The sequence below is a fragment of the Hirundo rustica genome, chromosome 5 (assembly GCF_015227805.2).
Source record: "Hirundo rustica isolate bHirRus1 chromosome 5, bHirRus1.pri.v3, whole genome shotgun sequence".
NCBI classification, from domain to species: Eukaryota; Metazoa; Chordata; class Aves; order Passeriformes; family Hirundinidae; genus Hirundo; species Hirundo rustica.
In genome coordinates this window covers 18,225,684-18,246,959 of record NC_053454.1, presented here as the reverse complement: position 1 = coordinate 18,246,959, position 21,276 = coordinate 18,225,684, and the positions used below count along the sequence as shown (strand labels likewise).

The following is a 21,276-nucleotide window of genomic DNA, read 5'->3' as shown; positions in this document are numbered from 1 at the left end:
TTCCACCACAGAGGTGGAAATAGACAACTTCTCCCAGTGAACAAATCAGCAAACAGAACAACAGACAAGAGTGAAGGTTTAAATGAACACAGATGAGGGGGAACACAACAGAACATATCATCAGAAGATGAATAAAAGCAAAGGATTTCTAAATTCAAACAATTTACAACTTTACATGGTTCTAAATTGTGCTCCCCCTCAACTCAAAACCTGTAGATCTTTAGGGCCAGGTTCTGTAGAACCTTCCACTCCATGTATTTACAAGCAACCTAAAAAACCAATAAATTAACGTTTCTTTCTCCCCATCCCACAGTCCAGCAGTAGAAACAATAGCAAGAGATGGCAGCATGAAGTCTCAAAAGTTGGAGTCCACCTTACTTAAAACCAACTCCTCTCCTACATTATGCAGCAAAATTTACACATTCTGAGAAAAATTGAAACGGAAGTAAGGATCTGGAAAAGTACACATGAAAAATAAGGGAACTGAGACTAGAATACAAAGCCAATAGCACACAGAACAGACAATATCCAACTTTTAACCATCCCTTTCCATACTTGAAGGAGGTGCAGAACTTGGAAGATGTCCAATTCAAAAGGTTTTATCAGATCTTTCTCAGACAGTAGTTAACTTGCAAGTTTGCTTTTACAAAGAATCAAGACTTCCTCAACTTCTCTCACTCTAGCATATATCATTAAAGTCTATATTCAATACAGAAGTATTTTTAAGTAACATGGGCTGTAACACCTCATGCTTTTGATCTAACGCTAAGCTTGTGCTACTGGATTTCAGAAATAAATATCCTTTACAGAGACACTAACTGAGCACTCAGTTTTTTCTACGCTGCTCAGGAGCACGCAACTCCAATCTAAACAGGGCTCCGTGAAAGGCCAATTACTTGACTGAGTTCAGTAGTTCTGAATGTTCTGAAATGGTAGATATTACATGTAAATATGAAATGAATCCTTTTGTCTAGCCCAATTATTTTACACCACTCTTTTAATCTTCTTCTCTGGATCCTACCAGGATTTCTTATTAAGACTACCTATATAGCTAATTGCCAATGCTTAGCTGAAGTGATTTTTTTTTTCTATCTGTCGTTCATCTAGGACCAGCACCATCCCATGCAGTTTCTTCCAATGACACCAAGATTAAAGTTTAGCAAGTGACCATTCCCTTTGCAAAAACCTCAGATCTAATTTCTACTCTGTTCCAGAAGAATCAATTGATTCTTCTGATAAATGATAAATTTATCATTTCAGAAAATGACTCAAGGGTCCTGGAAATAATTTTGAGACATTATGTCCATACTGTCCCTGTTTCAAAAAACAGAAGTCTGCAACTGTAAAAAAATTGTAATCCTACTTTAAAGCCAGGGATTGTTTTGTCATTGTTTTTTTGTTGTTTTGCCTCCCCTACTTAAGAACCACTTTTAGCCCCTTCATAGTCTTACAGGAAAACTTGTAGCTCTTCTACCAGTTTAACACAACACTGGTTAGTACTGGCAGGCTTCTGCCATTCTATACTCTCTCCCTGCCATGTCTACTTCTCATCTCAAAAACTTTCTTGAAATGATTGTGTCATTTTGTGTGTCACATTGAAAGTGCATAATTTCTAGCCATTCCTTACAGATGTACTATTCCGTCAAAACCAGAAATAAGCTAATTTGCTTAATTTCTGGCTCTAGTTATCAACCAACTGAATGAAATGTCAGACATTCTGCAACTAAGAATAAGATTAAAAGGAGTCAGGTGCACCAGTTGCAAAAGTGAAGTTGCTAAAGTTAAACAATTAAACACAGTTCATTTTTTCTTATTTAATAAATTATATAAAAAAGTGAAACTTTTTTTTTTACACATTATTAAAAAACAGTTTCTTATCTAACTTCAGCAATAATACAAGCAAAAATGAAACCGATTTAGATTTTTGGGTGGACATTTCATATCCCATTTAAGTGGAGTCCAGTGCGCACAGCCTCACAAAGTATTGATGACTTTTCACTCCCAGGGTTGGTCTTCTTTTGTGTTGTTCTGGTTCCATAGATGACCTCACTGTTCATTTGGGGAGGAAAAAAAACCCAAAGCAAATGAAACAAACGAAAAACAAACCCATATTCCTTGGTCAACACTGAAAAAACCCAACAAAATGTGGCAAGTTTCAACACCTGTTCAAGAACCACAAGTACTTTTGTATGATCATACAGATGTTCAATTACGTTTGTCACAGCAACAGTAACATGGCATTTTATCTTTAGCCTTTTAGAATAAAAGGAAACCCAATTGTTTATGCACATACACACACAGAGTACACTTGACAAGAACACTTTTATGTGGTTTACATTTCACTTTTATTTAATCCTCAAAACTGCCCATATTGCAGGGGTTTTCTTGATGTGATATGGAACTGAGCAATTAATTCTACAAAATTATGGTAAAAACTTGCTCGTTTTTCTACCTTTATTGCTAAGAAACTTTACAGGTGCACAGTTTTTAAAAATAACCCTTTTAAGACTGAATGTATACACATGCTACAGGATTTTAAAAAAATTACATTAGCATAGCACCTCCGGATGGGGCAAATGCAGTGCTGAACACAGACAGAATGGTTACGAAGTTAGAACTGCTCATTTATTTTACAGCCTCTAAAGGGAAGAAATTGTTCAGTCCTAAAAGGGTTAAGTAGAAACCCTAACATACTTCTTCTAACAAAGCTGCCACTCAACCCCACAGTACAGTGCTTGAAAACAAAGTCAAAAGTCTGGCACAGGAAAGTATACACATTTGTTCAGTACTCATAAACACAGCTGCTTTTGAAAGAAAGTAAATAATATGGTTAATAATTGAAGAGCATCTTAGTTTCAAGATGGACATCTCTATGGAGTCATTTAATCCACAAGTGGGTAGCTTACTTCCAATAGATAATTTGATTCACTAGGAATTAGCATCTTCTAGGTGGGGAATTCATCAATTTATGTCTTGAGTTAATGTCTTTTCAGGTAACCATTCTGATTTTTTAAGTCTGTGCAATGAAAACAAGTACAGAATACCATTATTAACACAGTTGTGGGATGCCCTCGGGGCAAATAATCAGGAAAAACATCAGCAGCAGATATTAAAGACTATGCTAGTGTTGAATTCTGAAACGCAGCTCCAAACAACAGAAAATGAGAAAAGGCATAGCTAAATTAGAGCACTCACTTTGCTTCTTCTTCCTATAGTCGGAACTATAACAACATTCTGAACACAGACTCCATTTCTATGTATACAGAATTAAAAGCAGACTTGACAGCTAGACTTGAACAGTTATAAGAGTTTCATACTGAAACATTCTATAAGTAGTTTTATCAAAATCTTGAGATATTGTTAGTATCATGAAAATTGATAACAGCTCACAAGGCCAATATATGTAACAATACTACCCCACAGAAAAAAAAAGTTCAGGAAGATACTATATCTGAACAACTGGACGTATTAACAACAGTAAGGACCTGGAAGACCACTTCTGTACTACAGAATAACTACTGGCAACTAAGAGAGCCACAAGCCAAAGGAAACTATGTGGTTTAAAATGGTCTTGTAAGCAGAACAGGCTCTTTTTTCACCCACTTGGCTGTAGTGTGTAGAACAGCAGATATTAGGCTAAATCTTTGCAAGTCAAGGGATATTACATCTATTGGGCAAAATTACCACATGTAAAGAAACTGAATATAAAAAGTATTGCATTTATATGTAAAAAATTTAAAATAATGAATATAAAAGCATGTGTCAAGTTCCGAAAAGCTATTTTAAATAGTCTTTGAAGGTTAAAAAGGCTTGTTAAGGTTTGCCTGCTGTGTCTATCAAGGTTTCTTGAATACCCTCTAAATCTGATATATGTATCTTGCTTATTTTAATTCTCAGTCTAATTAGATGAAAATCTGTGGCTCTTGAACTAAGCTGTACTGTAAGATATTTATGTGCTTCTAACAAAAACACTGTGAAATGATTCCTGCCACAACACCATAAACCAAAATTTTACAGCACATACAAAGGTAAACAGATTTGCAAGTAAATGCCAGTAAACAGTTTAAAACAGAGATAAGGCCACAATGAATCCTGCCCTTGGTCACTGAAATGGAGATGAGGTGAGGCAGCATTCACTAGTGCTAGGAACCAGCATCGCGACTACGTCACGGGAACACATTTCGTAATACAGAATAACGAGTATGAAGGCCTGTGGTAGAATACAAGCACATTTCAGGAGGATAGTGGCACTGATTTTACTATTTGCTAAATATGCTTTACAACCAATTTCTTCCTTTAAACACATTGTTTTCACACATACAACGGAGCACTAAAGCAAACAAGTAGAATGGAGCGTCAAAGTACACAAATATGGTGCAGAGACGATGCCTCAAAATGGTGGTGGAAAAAGTGGTCAGAAATAAAAACCCTATGAAAATGGTCAACAGGTAAGCTTGTAAGCAATGCACTGTAGGAAACCACAGGTTCACATTTACACAGCAGTTGTGACTTTTGCTTCAGGGTATAGAAAAGGCTGAACACACCATGAAATTTTGGCTTTTAAAGAGGAAGATCACACTGTCAGAACTTGTCCTACAAGTCTATGCCTAGCTCTGTGACTATAAACGAACTACGGGGGTATACTTTCAGATACAAACGAAGCAGGCAGGTCTAGAAGGAGGGACAAAACATGGTAAAGTCAAAATGAAAAAACAAATGCAACAACCAACAAAGTCAAAGTGCAAATGAGCCTTGAATTTATGCTGGAGAGAAGACTTGAATGTTGCACAAGCTGTTGGCAGGGAAAGGGAAACCCACAGGAAACAAGGATGGGAGGAGTTGACATCTTCATAGTGCTTTTATGATTTTCTACTTGCCCATTTCTAAGTAATAAAATTTACTTCTAGTTATTACTGTATGATCACTTCACAATGAAAGCACGTTCTCAATACAAGTGTTACACAAAAGTCTGGCCTAATTTACTGAACAGTATGAAGAAAAACATGCTTGTTGTGATTCTCAAGTGATGAAGGGCATCACCTACCAATCCCATTTGTAGCCCATACTTCTCATGGTACTTTAGTTACATGCCAACAAGACAGAAGACATGCTGCCAAATCAAGTTATTGGGAACATTCCACTTTTGAAATAAAACATTTAACTTACACTTAATACAAATTATGTACAAGATTAGAAAAACCTGAACAGATCCTGAAACATTTTCAGATGAAATATGACTGAGAAAGGAAAGGGGGGAGTAACCCAGTAACAACCCTTCAAAAACACCAACATATGCCTGTGACATGAACAATCATTAATATGACTGCTTGAGATGCCACTTTTAGGAAAAAAAACTCATGTAATGTTAGAACCTCATGAATTATCACTATAAATACATATTTTAAAAAGAAAAACAGAAATAACTATTAACAATGACTGAAAACAGAGCACTAAAGTTAACATACATTGCATGTATTGCAGGCAAGGCAGAGGCATTTTTTAAAGCTTTTGCACAGACTTCATATAATCTTAAAAAAAATATGCTGGCCTTTACAAGGTTCTACTTGCTGAAATAAAAACAATTTCAGTTCATAAAAAGTCACAAGACTTCAGTTTAAAAAAAGGAACAGTTCCAGCCACAGACCAAAAATATATATATTTTTTTTTTAAAACTGGAAGAGTATGGTAATTAGATTATACAAGCATGGTCAGGCTTGGAACCTGAATATACTTCAGAGCAAAGCTCAGAGGAAAAAAAAATATAAACTATTTGGTAACAAAAGTGTACTATATGTTGTGATACAAAAAAGGTATGGTGAAAATGTACCTTTTATACTAAAGCTTATACAAGTTCCTTGGTCCATAAAAACTATGTTGTGTTCATGTTTTCTAGTTTGCTCAACATGTATCCCAGCCACATTTTTGTTTCTTGCCCACTAAAAAAAAAACACAGCTGAAAAATAGATTTTCAATAAAGTTCTTATGTTTCGGATGTTGGTTTTTTTCTTTTTTTTTATTGTGGCTTCTGTTTTTAAGATCAGCACTTGCAGGTAACAAGGTTCAAATCATATCACCTAAAATGGAAAAGTATTTTCCCATGAAACCACAAAAATTGTTCAGTTCTCTTGAATGTAGCACAAAAAGTCAATTAAAGTCCAGACAAACAGCAGTAGTTAGGAAACTACAGTTGCTGTAGATGATGTGACATTGGTGGGGTTTGTGCTGACGCTTGTGTAACTTCCCTCACTGTTTGTGTTTGTTTCACTGGAAGCCATGAGGCTTGAGTTGGCTCTGAGGATTGCTCCAGCAGCACTGCAGTGTGGCCGTGGCCCTGGTTCCGGCGTGTATGTAAAGGTAAGGCTGGTGGAGTAAATTATGCCATCGTTACGGACCAAAGTTACTGGAACCTGGACTGGCTGTCGGACCCACCTCCAACCCTCTCGAAATGCAGAAATGTCTGGAACAACACAAAGCATGCTCTCTGCACATCTGAAAAACAGGAGAGTCAACTGAGTATAATGCACTTAAGTTGAAAGAATTCAGTAGAAGAGAACATTCTGTTGGAAGGGCCCTACAATATTCAACTTGTGCACACATTGGCCACTTCAGGGCTGACCACAAGTTATAATCATATTAAGGCCTAATGCCCTTTATCTGGTTAAACACAGAAAGGCTTGGGGCATCAACCACCTTTCCAGGAAGCCTGTTCTAGTGCCTGACCACCTTCCCAGCAAAGAAATGCTGCCCAATGTCCAGTCTAAATCTTCCCTGCTGCAGCTTTGAACCATTCCCATGTGTCCTGGCACACGATAGCAGGAAGCAGAGCTCAGCACCTACTTTCCCTCCTCAGGAAGCTTCAGAGAGCAATGAGGTCACCTCTCAGTCATCTTTTCTCTAAACCAGACAAGCCCAAAGTCCTCAGGTGCAACTCCTAGGGCTTTCCAGCCCTTCAGCATCTTTGCTGCCCTTCTCTGGACACATTCTGGTACCTGAACATCCTTCTTAAACTGGGGAGCCCAGAGTGCACAGTGCTCGTGGTGAGGCTGCCCCAGTGCTGACTGCAGTGGGACAGACACATCTTTTGACTAGCTGGATGCAGTTGGGCCTCCCTGCAGCCAAGGGTGCATTGCTAACTCAGCCTGAGCCTCTGGCAACCAGCACTCCCAGACCACTTTCTGCAGTGCAAAAAAGCGTACACTTGAGTGCGTACACAAGTATACACTCTTCAAAGCACCCAGTAAAACATAAACACCATCGAACAGAAAATATTGTACCTGTACATGGTTTCGGCTTCCACATCCCCAAACCAGACACGTAAATTTGGAGTGAAGTTCTGTCCTGTAAGTTCCAACATTGCTACATCCCCACCGCCATTCAACTGGAAATGGAACAAATAGAAAAAGAAGAAGAAAATCCCCCCCAAATATGCATTATTAAGAATAAACACTCTCCCCTTGGAAAACAACAACAAACAACCAACCCCAACAAACAAAAAACACCAACCAAAAAAAGTCACAAAGAAAACCTTCACAATCAGGTAAGAACTTTGAATAGTGCTGTTTTTATCAGCTGGACAACACCAAAATGCAAACACAATCTACAGACTGAAGTATAAAGAAGTAACACATCTAAAAGACACTGCCAATTAATTTGATGCTATGAAGAAATTTGCAAGTTTTGATAATGGCCACTTCGTATAGATGTCAACAAGGTTTTGAAAACAGAGAATAAAATCCTTCCGAGAAGGTGTTAAGGGAGCTTTATCTCTGCCGAATACCAGAGGTTTTTTTTCTAAGGCTCTCTTTGATCTGTAATTGGCAAGAGTCAAAAACAATTTCTAAATAATCAAACAGAAGTCCTAAGTATATCACTACCATGGTACCTTCAGAAATAAAATTCTAATTGCATGCAACAATATTAGTTGATATTCTGAAATGTAAGTAGGAAAATTATTACAACAAAGTAATTTTACTATTTATAAAGCTATTAAGACTGTTTTCCTACAGTATTTCACAAGGGTTCTGTGAAGGTTAAATGACAAAAATAATCTCATATAAAACAAGTTTATTAAAACAAACTACCAACTTACTTGAAGACTTTCTACAACAGGCACAGGTGTCACTGGAGCATGGACCGGACCCATCCCCTCATAAAATGTGTATTCTGCTTTGTCTGTGCTAATGATTGTCCAAGAAGCTCCATCATTAATCATTTCTTTATTTGGTTCTTTTGGGCATGGAGTGGCCTTAGAGAAAAAGAAAAGTTTAAAATCTGATCTGCAGATATATTTGTTAAGTCACAGACTTAAAACCCAACTCAGCCAGTAATAATGCCTGTTATTTCAAAAGCATGTTTTCTTAAGTTTTCCTCTAAAAAATGACCTAGAGAAACAGTCTTCACATTTCAGGAAAACTACTTAAACTAGTATTTATGAGAACACCATAACTCTCACCTAGAACACTGTCACCTCTCCAACGTTGTATCTGAGTTTTATTTTAGGTCAACTTTCAAACTTCTTATGTTATTCAATAGGCATTAAAAAAAAAACAACCAAACCTACAGCAACTAGAAGCAGCTGCTTTAAAACAGATCTTTTATTAAGGCAAAATGTCTAAAACAGCTACACACTGAAGTGGAATATTTTTCATAGTTATGGTTTTATCTGCTCAAGATTTTTTTTTTCTATTTAGAATTCTTCACCCTCCACAAAGTGATGGAAAACACGAGCCTAAATTTCAGTGTTTGTGCAAGGACACAGGAGAGAAGCTGAAATACCAGCCTTACAAAGTAGAATAACAGAATCACAGAATGCCTTGCATTGGAAGGGACCTCAAAGGTCATCTAGTGTCTTCCTATAAATACTACTAAATTAGTATACATATATAGATAGATACATAGAAAATACACAAGTATTTTTTACGGCAACAGAAGTCTGAACAATTTTACCACCTAGCAACCCCTAAGAAAATTTGGTATAGGTTAAACACAAAAACAAATGTGACAAAAAACTCTAATAACTAGATTCTCTTTCCCTTATTAAGTTTTAAGGGTACATTGGCACGTAACCACAACCTTCACTCTTCAATGCGGCAGATAAACATCAATTAGCATGAACCTTCCACGTCAGACGTTAAATAACAAAGCTGCATTTTCACTTGGACTCTTCATTCTGGTATGATCATGTAAAAAGCACTGAAAACAGCTGGTAAGGGAAGCGTGTGACACAGACGGTACCTACAAATCTGTTCAAACTCAAGACACCCAAATAGAACTTCCATCAGAAACATGCAGCTTCTGAATTACTAGCCCAACTTCAAAAGAGGAGCCCCTCCATAGGAATTGTTATATACTATTTTGAAACATGACACCTTTCCTATGGGCTGATTGCAACTCTTGTTGGCATGGAATGATATACTTTGAGTCATGACAAATAAAACCATGGATATGAAAAAATGAACTACCCCGTAAAAGATCCTTGACTGACTTTTTTCACATTTCCTAAGTCCATGATGTGGAAGGCAAATGCCACAGAATTTCTTCTCAAAATCCTGTTACATCAAGAATAATTTCAGTAACACATTACTCTGTCCGTAGGTTTTAATTCCTCTTCTAGAGAAGCATTCTTCCTTGTCACTTCCAAATAGGGCTCCAGGGACATTTCTCACACTTTCTTTCCCTTCCTTTAACTAAATTTTCTCAACAGGTGGCACTGAAAGATTAAAATGCCTTAAGATTGTGCTTAGTATTTATGTACTGTCTGGCTTCAACTGGAGACAGAAGTTACAGTTTGGGATCCTAGGGTTGCCACTGACTGTTTTCTGAAGCCACCACCTTGATGTGCAGTGGCAGCTGTGAGTGACGACACAATGTTGGACACCGTAAGAAAAGAAGTGTTGAGAACAAGCTATCTGGTATTATTTTGCCAGTGTAAACCCCTTGTTCACCTAATGCTGCAATACTGGGTGCAGTGGTGGTCTCCCTAAAGTCTAAAAAAGTCATGGAGAAAAAACAAGAGAAGGGACAGAAAAGGCAACTGCAATCACCAAGTGTTGAACTTTTAAGAAATGGAGAAGACTGTGCTTTTCCAATTAGGAGAGAAGAAATTAAGATGTTGATGGCTAAGTGAATGCAGAACTGTAGCTAACTAAACGCTGCAAAACTGGAAGCAGGAATTACTCACAGAAATTGTTACATCATTCAAAACAAATTGGACTATTTCCATTCACCCAAGAGAGACTTGCCATCCTAAAGATCTAGGATTTTGGGGGGTTGTTGTTATTGCTGTTTTAGTCATTTGGGGGTTTTTTTGGCTTTTTTTTTTTTTTCTTTCCCAACAGTGACCACAGTTTGTCTAGATTGCTGCTACAGGAACAGTGTACACATGGTGTTTCCCTGGTCTTTGTCTTCTGATCCAAAATAAAAAAACAAAACAGGATAAAACAGGATTTATCTCCTGACATTGGGAGAGTTTATCTTCCATTGTGATTTCACCTAACGGTTGATGTGCAAGGTACTAGATTTTATTCAACACGTATAAGCAGCAGGTACCTACTCCACTTAGAGAATCCAGGATAGGGAGTGTCCTTTTATCGAACTCCTACCCATGTAGAAAGTTCAGAGCTCTTATCAGACTAGACTCCATGACTGCTGCTGAAACTTAAGAGTGGTAGGACATCCTCACAGTCCCACAGACAATTCCAGGATGCTGAACTAAGGCAGTTGCCAGACAAGCAGGAGTTGTTTCCTTCATTCAGTGCTTCCCATATAGTACTCTAAGACTGATTAAATAGCAGGCTGATCCTGAGTTATTGTAGTTCACATTTCACAGCTTTCTCTTCTTAATGATAGTTCATTCTCCTTTACAAGAATATATATTGACAGATATGTATTTCTGCTGTGTGCTGTGGGTAGAAGCAATGGATTTACCACAGGTCACAAATATGTTTACTGAAATAGGAACAAAGCTTCTCATATTCTCCTTCCATTATCCCAATTCAGGACAGAATTGAACTGACTCTTAACCAAGCCTTCCTGTCCCTTCCCTTACATTAAGGGACATCTTAAATGACAGCTCTCATTTCCTACCTCCACTTTTCTTACCCAAGAAGAAAGCTGTTCTAAGGAAGTCCTCACTCTTTCCCAAGCATGGCCACCTTCCTGGAGCACAGCATTATCTCTCAACACCCTTCGTCATTTGAGCTGCCCCCAAAATATTTAAAGAAAACTGCAATATTTAGGTAGTCCCGAACTTGGTCAAAGCCTTCACAGAGTCACAGAATATTCTGAGTTGGAAGTGGCCCACGAGGGACATCAAGTCCAACTCAAAGACTGAGCATGTTCAGGGATTGAACCCACCACCTTGCTGTTTTCAGCACCATGCTCTGACCAGCTGAGCCAATCTCAGGGTCCTTGTTGGTCTGGTAGGAATTACCTTGTGTAAGTGCTGCAAGCATGCTAACACACAAGAGATTAAAACCCAGTGTTTTTCTCCACCTGCTGGAGAAAAAAAATTTTCTGAAACAGTTATATTCTTTACAGACAAATAAAATTTCTGTGGTTTTTCAAGTTAGTGTGGGCAACTGCCACAGCCGTCTATGTTTACCCTCTTAGCCAAGAGCAACACATGGCAGTGCTGCTGAGTTCATCATGAAAACAAGACTATTATCAACTGTATCATTTCCTATTTGCTGTAACCTAGAAATAGACACACAAATAAATGGTGCAGCTCCACTGGTGTACGTCAGCATGTTAAGTCACAGTACTGTGATCACATGCACAAATTTCTAGCGCGTTTCCTTTTTCTCCATTGGAGAAACCAGAATTCATTTACCAGACAGACATGGAAGAAGATTATGAGGAAAGAAAAACAGATTTGGAAAGGCACAGATAACTATTTGTTGCTTTCCATCCTCTCTTTTCAAAACAAAGTATTAGACTCATATTCAAAACCTACTGCAAAAGTGGCATGCATACATATTTTGGGGATATTTGGGAAAACCTTGCAACTATGCTTCTCATCTATTGAAATAATTTTAAACAACTTACTTGAAATTGAATTATTCTCTCCTGGGAAAGGCACAAATACATTCTCTCAGTGTCTTTAAGGTAAAATGCACATTTATGGAGCTGTGATACTGGATCATCTGCATCCAATAATGCTGTTTGTTTATCTACTTTTCGGATTATCTGCAAATGAAAATTGCACATATATGTTTAGAACAATTTCTATACTTTATCACATATATACAGTCACTAAAGGAAGTGAAAAGTAATTTTTTAGGGCATTTCTATGCGTCATTTTGATGTCAACGTTAAGATTCGTAATTCTTAATGCCTTTGAAACAAGAACACAACACTGACACGATACTCAGTACTACTTCAACGTGCTGCATGCATGCTTATTTTATCTATTTTTGCTGAAGGAGTGGGGAAAAGATTGAAGCTTCAGCAAAATCTACTTTTGCTTCATTTGCTGGTGTAAAAGAGCAGTTATTAATTGTATTATCTTCAATTACTATTAATTACTATTCTTAGTAACTAAAATGCTTCTACAGAGGCTTCACCACTGACAGGATCAACAACATTCTGTGGTAAACTGGTTGCTGAAGGAGAATAATTAAAATAAGGTATCAAGATGTCCTTAAGTACAGTTTTGGAAATAACAACCATAACATATCTTATCAGTAATTGGTAATTAAATATTACTTAAAACAACTGCAAAGAACAATTGTTCCTAACATTTTGTAGTTTAGTGAGAAAGTATCTGTTGACTTAATTCAGATCTGTTTAACCAATTTATTTCTAAAAATCAAAACCTATTCCCTTAGAGAGTGAAAATCTGCAGCTCATAAATTTTAACTCCTAGAAAGAAGTTTATGCTTTATGCAACACTACTAGATGTAACAGGCAAAGTGCCTGAATATTTCTAAGATGACAATCAGAAACCCAACTATGTCCTCTGCAATATCTAATTATAATAAAGAGTATTACTGGCAATATAAATTAAAAGGTTAAGAACTTTTTTCTTCTAAATTCTCTGCATTGGCTTATAAAATATCCGCAAGTTATCTTTTAATTGCATCGCTTTCCATCAGTCCAGTAAGGCAGTACGACAAATGTTCCCCATGGCAAACAAAACAGGAACTTTTAGCCTAATCTGTTTTAATCTATTTCTATTTACAAATAAGGTTTCTGCAATACTAAATGATGCTATCTCCTTTCAACAATAAAAAAAGTATTAACATGAAGCCTTTTTAATAAAAAACTGAGATGCTCTTACTGAATTTCCTGTCTTTGAACCATATCTGTAGTGTAACCAGTGTAACTGATTTCACTGTCAAACAAAATTTTCATTTTGTACCATTTACGCTGAGCAGGCCATTATCTTTTTCTTTTACCTAAGTGTGGTACTGGGAGAGAATTTCTCATTACAGTCCTAGCAAAATTAGTCTGGAAAGGGGAACAAAAGCCTGACTGCAGGAAGTCTGGTTTTATACTGGTGCATTCTAAAGATTGTTTCTACCTAAACTGGAATTTGCAGAGCCTTGTATGAAACTCATAATGGGCTGACAAACCACAATTTCACAGAAGAACCCATATGAAGCACTATTGATTATTAATCACATACAATTCCACTTAGGCTGGCATCCAGTGCATAAAACAGGAAAAGAAATCTGGTATAATATATCCTCAGAAGTATGCAGAAGTGATTTTGGATTCAAATCAGTAGAACATTTTTAAAGCCATGCTGGAACTCAACACATGGAAGAGTGACTGCAAATATTTTACTCATCTATTCAATATCAATATTTGAAGCATTTTGTAACAGAGAAATCTACATTACTGTTTTTAAAATAGACAGATTAACCTATTTTGGCAGCCTTAAATTCTGAAAAAAATCCTTATCTTATTTTACAAGTTGTTCTTTGTTTACAGAAATAATCTGCAGATACAAAAATACACTTTAATTAAAATAAATGCCATTTTCCATATAAAACATGTATTACCTGAAGGCAACAGACAAGGTCAAAAACTGTAAACACTGCAAACCCAACTACAGAATTACATTAAGTTGCCATCTATAAATTAATTACAGCATTGGAGAAATGAAACTGTACCAGTCTCGGGAGTGCCATGCCAGTAACTGAGCATACAAGTTTGACAGTCTGCCCATAATGAATGTAGCCATCTCTCACTGTGAATTCTTCTCCTTCTGATTCATCATCATCCACTGCATGAAACAGGAATTTTCAGAATTACTTGCTTTAGTCACCATTTTTCTTGATAGGAGAAACATTTAACATCGCACTACTACGTCAAATATACACCCAGTAACAAAACAAGTCTGCATACGGGCAATTAATATGGAGGAAAAAATGCAGGATGTATTTTTGTGAGGATAAAGGAAAGTGAAAAAAAAAATCCCCAAAACCCAAAAAACACATATTTGCTTTTACTTACAGAGGTGAATGTAAAATGCTCCCCACTGTTGTGAACTGGCATGGAAATTACCACCTTCTACGTGCAAATATCTGGTGCTAACTGTTTGGGATCGAAGTCTATTAAATAGTGCCACTTTTGTCCCTGATGCAATACATACTGCAAGGAACACATACAGACTTGAGATTATAAAATTACTTCATTATTACATAGAAAAGTATCAAAAAGTTAAAAATAACATAAAATAAACTGAAGAATACTTGAAATCAATACATAATTATCAAATACTGGTTAATTTAGAAAATATTTATATTTGTGACAGACCAAAAATAGTCATAAAATTATGAGTGCAATAACATACATAGTGGCTGTTCTCCAAAGGTATGCTAGCTCACAGAAATTTGCCACATAGCCAAATGGGCCAGTGCTTGTCAGCTGACAACTTCTTCTTTTCATAGTTCTCCAGCAATTGATTATTGAAGCAGAAGCTTTAGCTTGCCCTTGTGAAGTACTTAAGACAACTTTCAGCAATCATTTGAAGAATATTTGAAATATAAAGACAAAGTATTCTTACAAATCACAAGCAATTGAAAGGAAGAGAGATGTAACTATGTCAAATTATAACCATGCAACTTGTAATGTTCTCAGATCTGAACTTACTTATCATTCAAAAGAGAGAAATGTAAAGTTTGCTCCCCTAAAAAAACCCCAGCAACTAAAATATGGCCATCAGAACAGGCATGTTGTTCTACTTGGTTCATATTTATTATTGAAGAATGCTTGGTTCATATTCATTGTCCATCAAAACTATCTGTCTGAATACAAATTCAACAGTGCATACTCTGAGCCCACGGGTGTGAACTGCACAGCAACAGATTGCCTTTAGTCATGTGCCAAGCTAGCGGCCCCGAGATCCACATTCCATAGGTGAATGGGTTCCAGCCCAACACAGATGGAAGAGCCTTTTAAAGCACTAGTGAAGAGAGAGAGAAAAACAAACAACAACAAAAAAAGGGTATCTCTTGAGGTGCTCCAGTGGTATGCAGGCAAAAAATGTTGGAGGAAAAGCAAAAACGTTCCCAATTATACATTAGCACCAGAGATACCATTAGTTGAAAAACACGGTAAGTAAATGAATCTGAGTGAAACATCACCCTACAAATTTCTTAACCTACTACTCATAAGGAACCGTGCTAAACAAAAATAAGAACAACATGAAAATGGCATGAGACAGTAAGAAGGTGGCTGTGATGCGACAAAGTGTAATTTGGATGACATGATGCTACTCATTCATCACAATCTGAAAGCAACCTCTGATACTGACCAAAACATTCTAAGCACCAGATCACAGCAGTCAAAAAAGATCTAAAAGCTTAGAAAGCTGAGGAAGAACTCTCCTTATACACTTGTCTACATAAATTCATTCCTCAGAATACAAAGGGGCTTTTGTGTGGGCCTTTTATATTTACTAAATAATCAGCCATGACTGCCTAAAACTCAACAGGGTGACCTATCTATATTGGAATATTTTAAAATACACTGAGGAGTACAGTTCTGAAATACAGCAAAAAACAGAAGTCAAAAATTTCATCGTATTTCCCTTGTAGTCAGACCTTAAAACACATAACAAAAAATTAGTATGAAACAAAATTAATTGCTAAATAAAGAAAAACTGTGAAATACTTACAGTCTGCATTTTTCAGTGACTGTTTCTTTTTAGAAGGTTTGGAGATGACTTTGATCCTTTTACTGAGGAACACACCGATGTCATCACTATTGCCATAAAACATTTTTACCGATAACATGAAGTGCTTTCTCTTGTCTGAGTCTGATATGTATAATGTTTTGGCAGTGCAATAGTTCTGCAGGTGAAAACATAGTCTGGTTTATTCTTTGAAGTGAACCCAGTTCAAGAAACTATGCCTATTTAATTATGAATAAAATGGGAAAACTGATGCAATAGTTTCTAAAACAGATGAGAACCTTTTTCCATCTCTTCCATATGCATTTCTTTTATGACTACTAGTTTGTAAAGTGTTGCACCCAGCCTCATTACTCTATGATCACTCTAAAGATCCTTACCAGGACTAGAAGACATGACTGGAGACCGTAACTGTGTCAAGGCCACCTCTGAGGGGTCAAGAGCATTACTAAAAATGACATTTGATAAGGGCTGTACAGACCCTACACTGGGCATGCACAAGGGACCTCCTGCGCAGAAAATGTTTTGAGCTAATTTTTTCTTGAAAGGATGGGAAATGATTGGGTTTTGAAACACAAGGAAGTTAATTTTGGCTAAGTGTTTATGCTAGGTGACAACAGAATTTTTTAAAAAAAATCCCATAAAGAACTTCAATTATTCTTTTCCTATTTGGTATATATGAAGCATTTCTGGTAGACTGTGCTGGAAATACCAAGTAGTTATAAAATACCATTTAATAAAACAACCAGGTAAAATGAACGCTTTTGTTGCTAGTCCTATTCCAACGGTTTAAGTGATCACAAATACCTTTAAAAAAATTCTCATAAGCAATTTACACCACTGTAAAAATAACCTACTAAATCTTTAAGATGCTACTTCAATTGTATTTTTAGGCAAAGGGACTTAAAGACTGCTTCTAGTAGCAGATGTTTTGATACCTCCTTGATAACATTATTCACTGATGGAAGCCAAGAAGCAGGACAGAGAGTATGGGTCAGAAATCGTATTTTAGTTAGCCACTGATGCCTACCAAATAACCTAACAGTTTACTGAGTTTGCATCAACAACCTACAAATTTAAGGTCAGTACCTTGCTATGACCCTATGAGCCAAAACCAGCTATTCAACTGTCCTAAATATTTGGAGGGATTGTTTTTTAACCATTATGTAATACCTAGAGTGTAAGAAAGTGATCCAAAAATAAGAAAGGGCGTTCCTTGAAATATGCACCACATAGCTCTAATATCCTTTGCAGTTAGTTATCTTAGAAGGTTTATTACAGTTTTTCTACCTTTCCTTCCAAGTTCAGCTGCTGCATTTCTTGGTCACTGTTTCCTATCCCAATGAAGGCGCAAGGTTGTGACTCCTGCTCAGTGCAACCATCCCGCTCCATCTGCTCTTTTTTTTTCTTCCATCCACTGCCCATGAGATAAACACACGGAGGAGGACAAAAGAACCTGAAAATGAAGAACATATTATGAAATTACATACAGTTTTCCAGATAAACAAACTGATGCATACCCAGTGCTTTCACCTTCACACTTTGCACTTGAGTTTATACAGGCATAACCTTCATTTGTCTTGAAGGTTTTCTAAAATGCAAATTAAAAAAAAAATAAAAATTTAAAAGCAAGGAAAATCAGCAGTAGATGCACTGCCACTGAGAATCTTTCCAGTTTAATATATGTCAGGTTAACAGCCTGCATCTCTGTAAAACACCTTACAAAGAGATTCTGAAAGAAAGGAAAAAAGGCCTCAAAAGTTATTAGTCTTTTGCAGGTGCTTAACATGATGAAGAAATTAATACACAAAGAATAGTTCCACAAACTAACGGACAACTGCTGACTACAATTCCTAAACACTTAGAGTTTTGTCATAAGCAAGGAGGGAGTTGATTCCATCCACACATGAATTTCTCCCCAGTTTTTAAATTGAATGGATAATTTTATATCTTCATCAGTATGTGTAAAAACTAAAGTCTAGTTTTCAGCAACACTGACTAAAATCTAGTGTATTGCTACTTATAGCAATATGTTCAAAATTAAATTCAGCATTATAATACAATGCATTGGTCTTGAAGTTTCTGCGAATTGTTAAAGCCCAAAAACTCCTGAAAAGGTTTGGTTGTAGTTTTTGCTGTGTTTTTATCATCATTTCACTATGATCGAAGAAAAAGTAGAATGAGCACATCCAGTTGTGAGGTAGCTATGGAGGCATGTAAGTGAGGGCAACATGAAAAAGTTTCTAATTATTTTATTTACTTCAGTTTGGAGAGTAGTGCTATAACTTGGCACTTCTGCAACCCAACAATGACTCCTACCTTACAGGTGAGGATTTTCTGTCTTTGCTTTTTCCCCCCCACCCCTAATTTTTTTTTTAATTTGGCTTAGGACAACTGAACACTGGGCAAGGGGAGCAGGCTCCATGCTGGGGAAGCAGCCAGTTGTGCTGCTGCAGTGGTGGGCAGGAGCTGGTTGGGGCAGGGGGGTGAACTGAACTGTGGGCTCCAAGCCATGGAAAATGATCAGAGGACAAAATTCCGTTTCTAAAGTGTCTGTGGGAGTCCTGAGCAAGAGAGGTCAGTGCCAGGTAACCGGCTGGACCTGATGATTGGAAAGGTCTTTTTCATCCTATATGATTCTTATTTCTATTAAACACTGTTAATGGTAGCTTTAGTATGAAAATCCAGCATAAAACTCCTTTTTATCTCACCTATTCAGCATGAGTATTTTTCAGCATAATCACATTTATTTAACAGATATAAATTGTTTTCCTAAGTTACAGAACTCTTTAATAGATGAAATCAAAGTGCTGCTAATAATACCATAATTAAATGCACATATATTAAGAATACATATAAATAAATGCAAGTATTTGTAGTATTTTTGGTTAATGGACACAAATAATGTATATTCTCTGTCAGAGAAACAAATTACCAAATTTTAAGTCTTCCTGCTATTTAAAATGTCTTAATGGTTACGAAAATGAACAAAAATTTACTGTCTGCAGGCAAGAAAACTCCTCTAACTTTCTTTCTTGACTATAAATCTGCAGTCAATTTTTCACTTACATTCGTTCTATTTACAACACAGCAAAGCAGGTGTTATACCAATATGTATACAGTTGAAATATCTATGAACCTCTTTCAAAAGTATTGTGGTCATCAGCTATAAGCAATTCCTGATGAAGAAGTTATACCCAGATTAAAAAATAGTGTCAGTCTTTATTAACAGAGCACTACTTTGCTAAAAAACCCCGACCAAACAAAACCAAGACAAAAATCCTTTCTATTCCAAATAATATTACACCATAAAGCATGTAACACATTTACCTTCTTTCCCCATGTACTCTTTTGTATTTATCTTACTGGTTAGAACACAAGAAAAAAAAAAATACCTCTGCTTTTTTTCACATCCCTTCTCATTTCAGCTTTATTCTAAACCAAGTCCTTTGAATAACTACGGCCACTAGATGGCAATGAAGACCTGTAAGAAACCAGGTGTAACCCACTGATGTAGAGTACACAAGCTACAAAAATTAAAGCACTCCTAAAATTAGAATGCAGAGAAAAACCTTCGAAAACTTCCTGAACAAAGAAAGAAACTCTTAAAACTGATAAATTTTTAAGTTCAGTTAAAACTACAAACATGAAGAGTCTGGACACTCATAATTTGAATGGGTTTTCTTTCTTATGTATCTACCTCTTTCTCAGCCTTCAGGCATAGATAACTACAGTCCTGAGTCTTTTAAACTTCATAATTACAGTTCCATGAACTCATGTACAGAAGAAATTAGCAATGAATATTCTATCCAATACAGAAAAAGTAAAGCAGGTTTGAACTTCGGAAACACTACTAAAGCAGATAATCATCAGAGGAGAGAATAATATTCCTTCAGTCAATTCAAGCCAATCAATACAGAGAAAACGTGGCTCTTCAAGCAGAGAAGTTCCTCTAACTTCCTTGCCAGGAAGCAAGGGCTTAAAGGGAAATAAGATCCGCTCGTGTAATTTCTACCTAGTTCTGATGCAGTCAGTGGTCTCCTCAAACCACAGGCTTCTGTCACAAAGGTTTGCTCTTTCAAATCATCCAAGCCATTCCTGTGTTCATCTTACAGAAGTCTGCCTTCAGGAGAATTCAGATGCTTCTACTAGCTAGTTATTTTATATCCAGAGTGACTTTAGAAGGGAAGTTTCTCCTCTGTACACATTGGTCAATTCCAAGCGTTTGTCAATTACCCACATCGTTCTGAGAATGAAACTGCTCAGCAATCTTTCTTCATAGGCAATCAAAGAACTAACAACATCCACTAAAGAACTCAACGTGACAACAAATGAAAAATCATTAGGTACTACAGTGCTAAGGACAAAGCAGTGGAGCCACGGGGTAAGCCCTGGAAAAAGCTGTGCTCTCAGTAACGAATTTTATCCAGAGGACAGGCACACTCAGTTCAGCTAAAGGAACTGTTTGATCAGAAATTATAGGAGCTCCTTCATTAACAGCTGTAAAACAAGATGCAGCTACAGCATCCTCATGCTAATCAGCAGTGATCATGTTTAACTCAGAACAGCACAATCAAAATACCAATCTGGCTCTAGTCTTTAGGTAAACTATACCTTGGAATCCAAAACATTTCAATCCTTTAAACTGCTGAATGTTCACACTGTTCAGACTCCAAAGAGAAAAGTCTCAGTGAATGGTAAATACGGAAAACAATACAAAGAGTGTAAGCCAAATACCCACACTCATCAGGACTAAGCAGCACCTAAGTCTCTATCAACTGAATGCCTTTGAAAGGTGACAGTCATCCAACAAGAAACATCAGGCACATAGTCTTAAAAACTCAACTAAAGTACAACATGAGGTTCTTACCTCCTGGCTTCTTTGTTAAGCTAAAAACCATTAAGCCTGTGAAGTGCAAGGTTCCTATGAAGGGTCAACTCAAAAAAGTCAACTCCTTTCATTCCTGTTAAAGTACGGAAAACTCAAATTAACCTAGAAAGTCTGCATCCATGCACCTGGAACAGTGTTACTGTGATGCTTATTTAAACCAGGCCACACTACATGAGATCTGCACCATTTACAACAAGTTTTTAACAGCATATTTCACCATCCAGTAACCCTCGTCAAAACACTG

The 21,276-nt window shown here is 36.8% G+C and overlaps 1 protein-coding gene across 2 annotated transcripts in view; it reads right to left on the bottom strand.

The window, feature by feature from the left end:
• Positions 1-1,854: 1,854 nt before the first annotated feature.
• The window catches only part of RBPJ (recombination signal binding protein for immunoglobulin kappa J region), a 58,601-nt gene continuing 39,179 nt past the window's right edge, over positions 1,855-21,276 (bottom strand). Inside the window, exons 4-11 of one of the 2 annotated variants that reach the window (XM_040064440.2) lie at positions 17,432-17,597; positions 16,127-16,301; positions 14,461-14,598; positions 14,118-14,230; positions 12,046-12,186; positions 8,090-8,245; positions 7,275-7,378; positions 1,855-6,489 (exon numbers count right to left, since the gene is read on the bottom strand). In XM_040064440.2, the coding sequence (XP_039920374.1) occupies positions 6,174-6,489; positions 7,275-7,378; positions 8,090-8,245; positions 12,046-12,186; positions 14,118-14,230; positions 14,461-14,598; positions 16,127-16,301; positions 17,432-17,597 (1,309 nt within the window). In that variant the 3' untranslated portion in view covers positions 1,855-6,173. The remainder of the gene's footprint in view (positions 6,490-7,274; positions 7,379-8,089; positions 8,246-12,045; positions 12,187-14,117; positions 14,231-14,460; positions 14,599-16,126; positions 16,302-17,431; positions 17,598-21,276) is intronic. The other variant, XM_040064438.2, reaches the window with a different exon arrangement.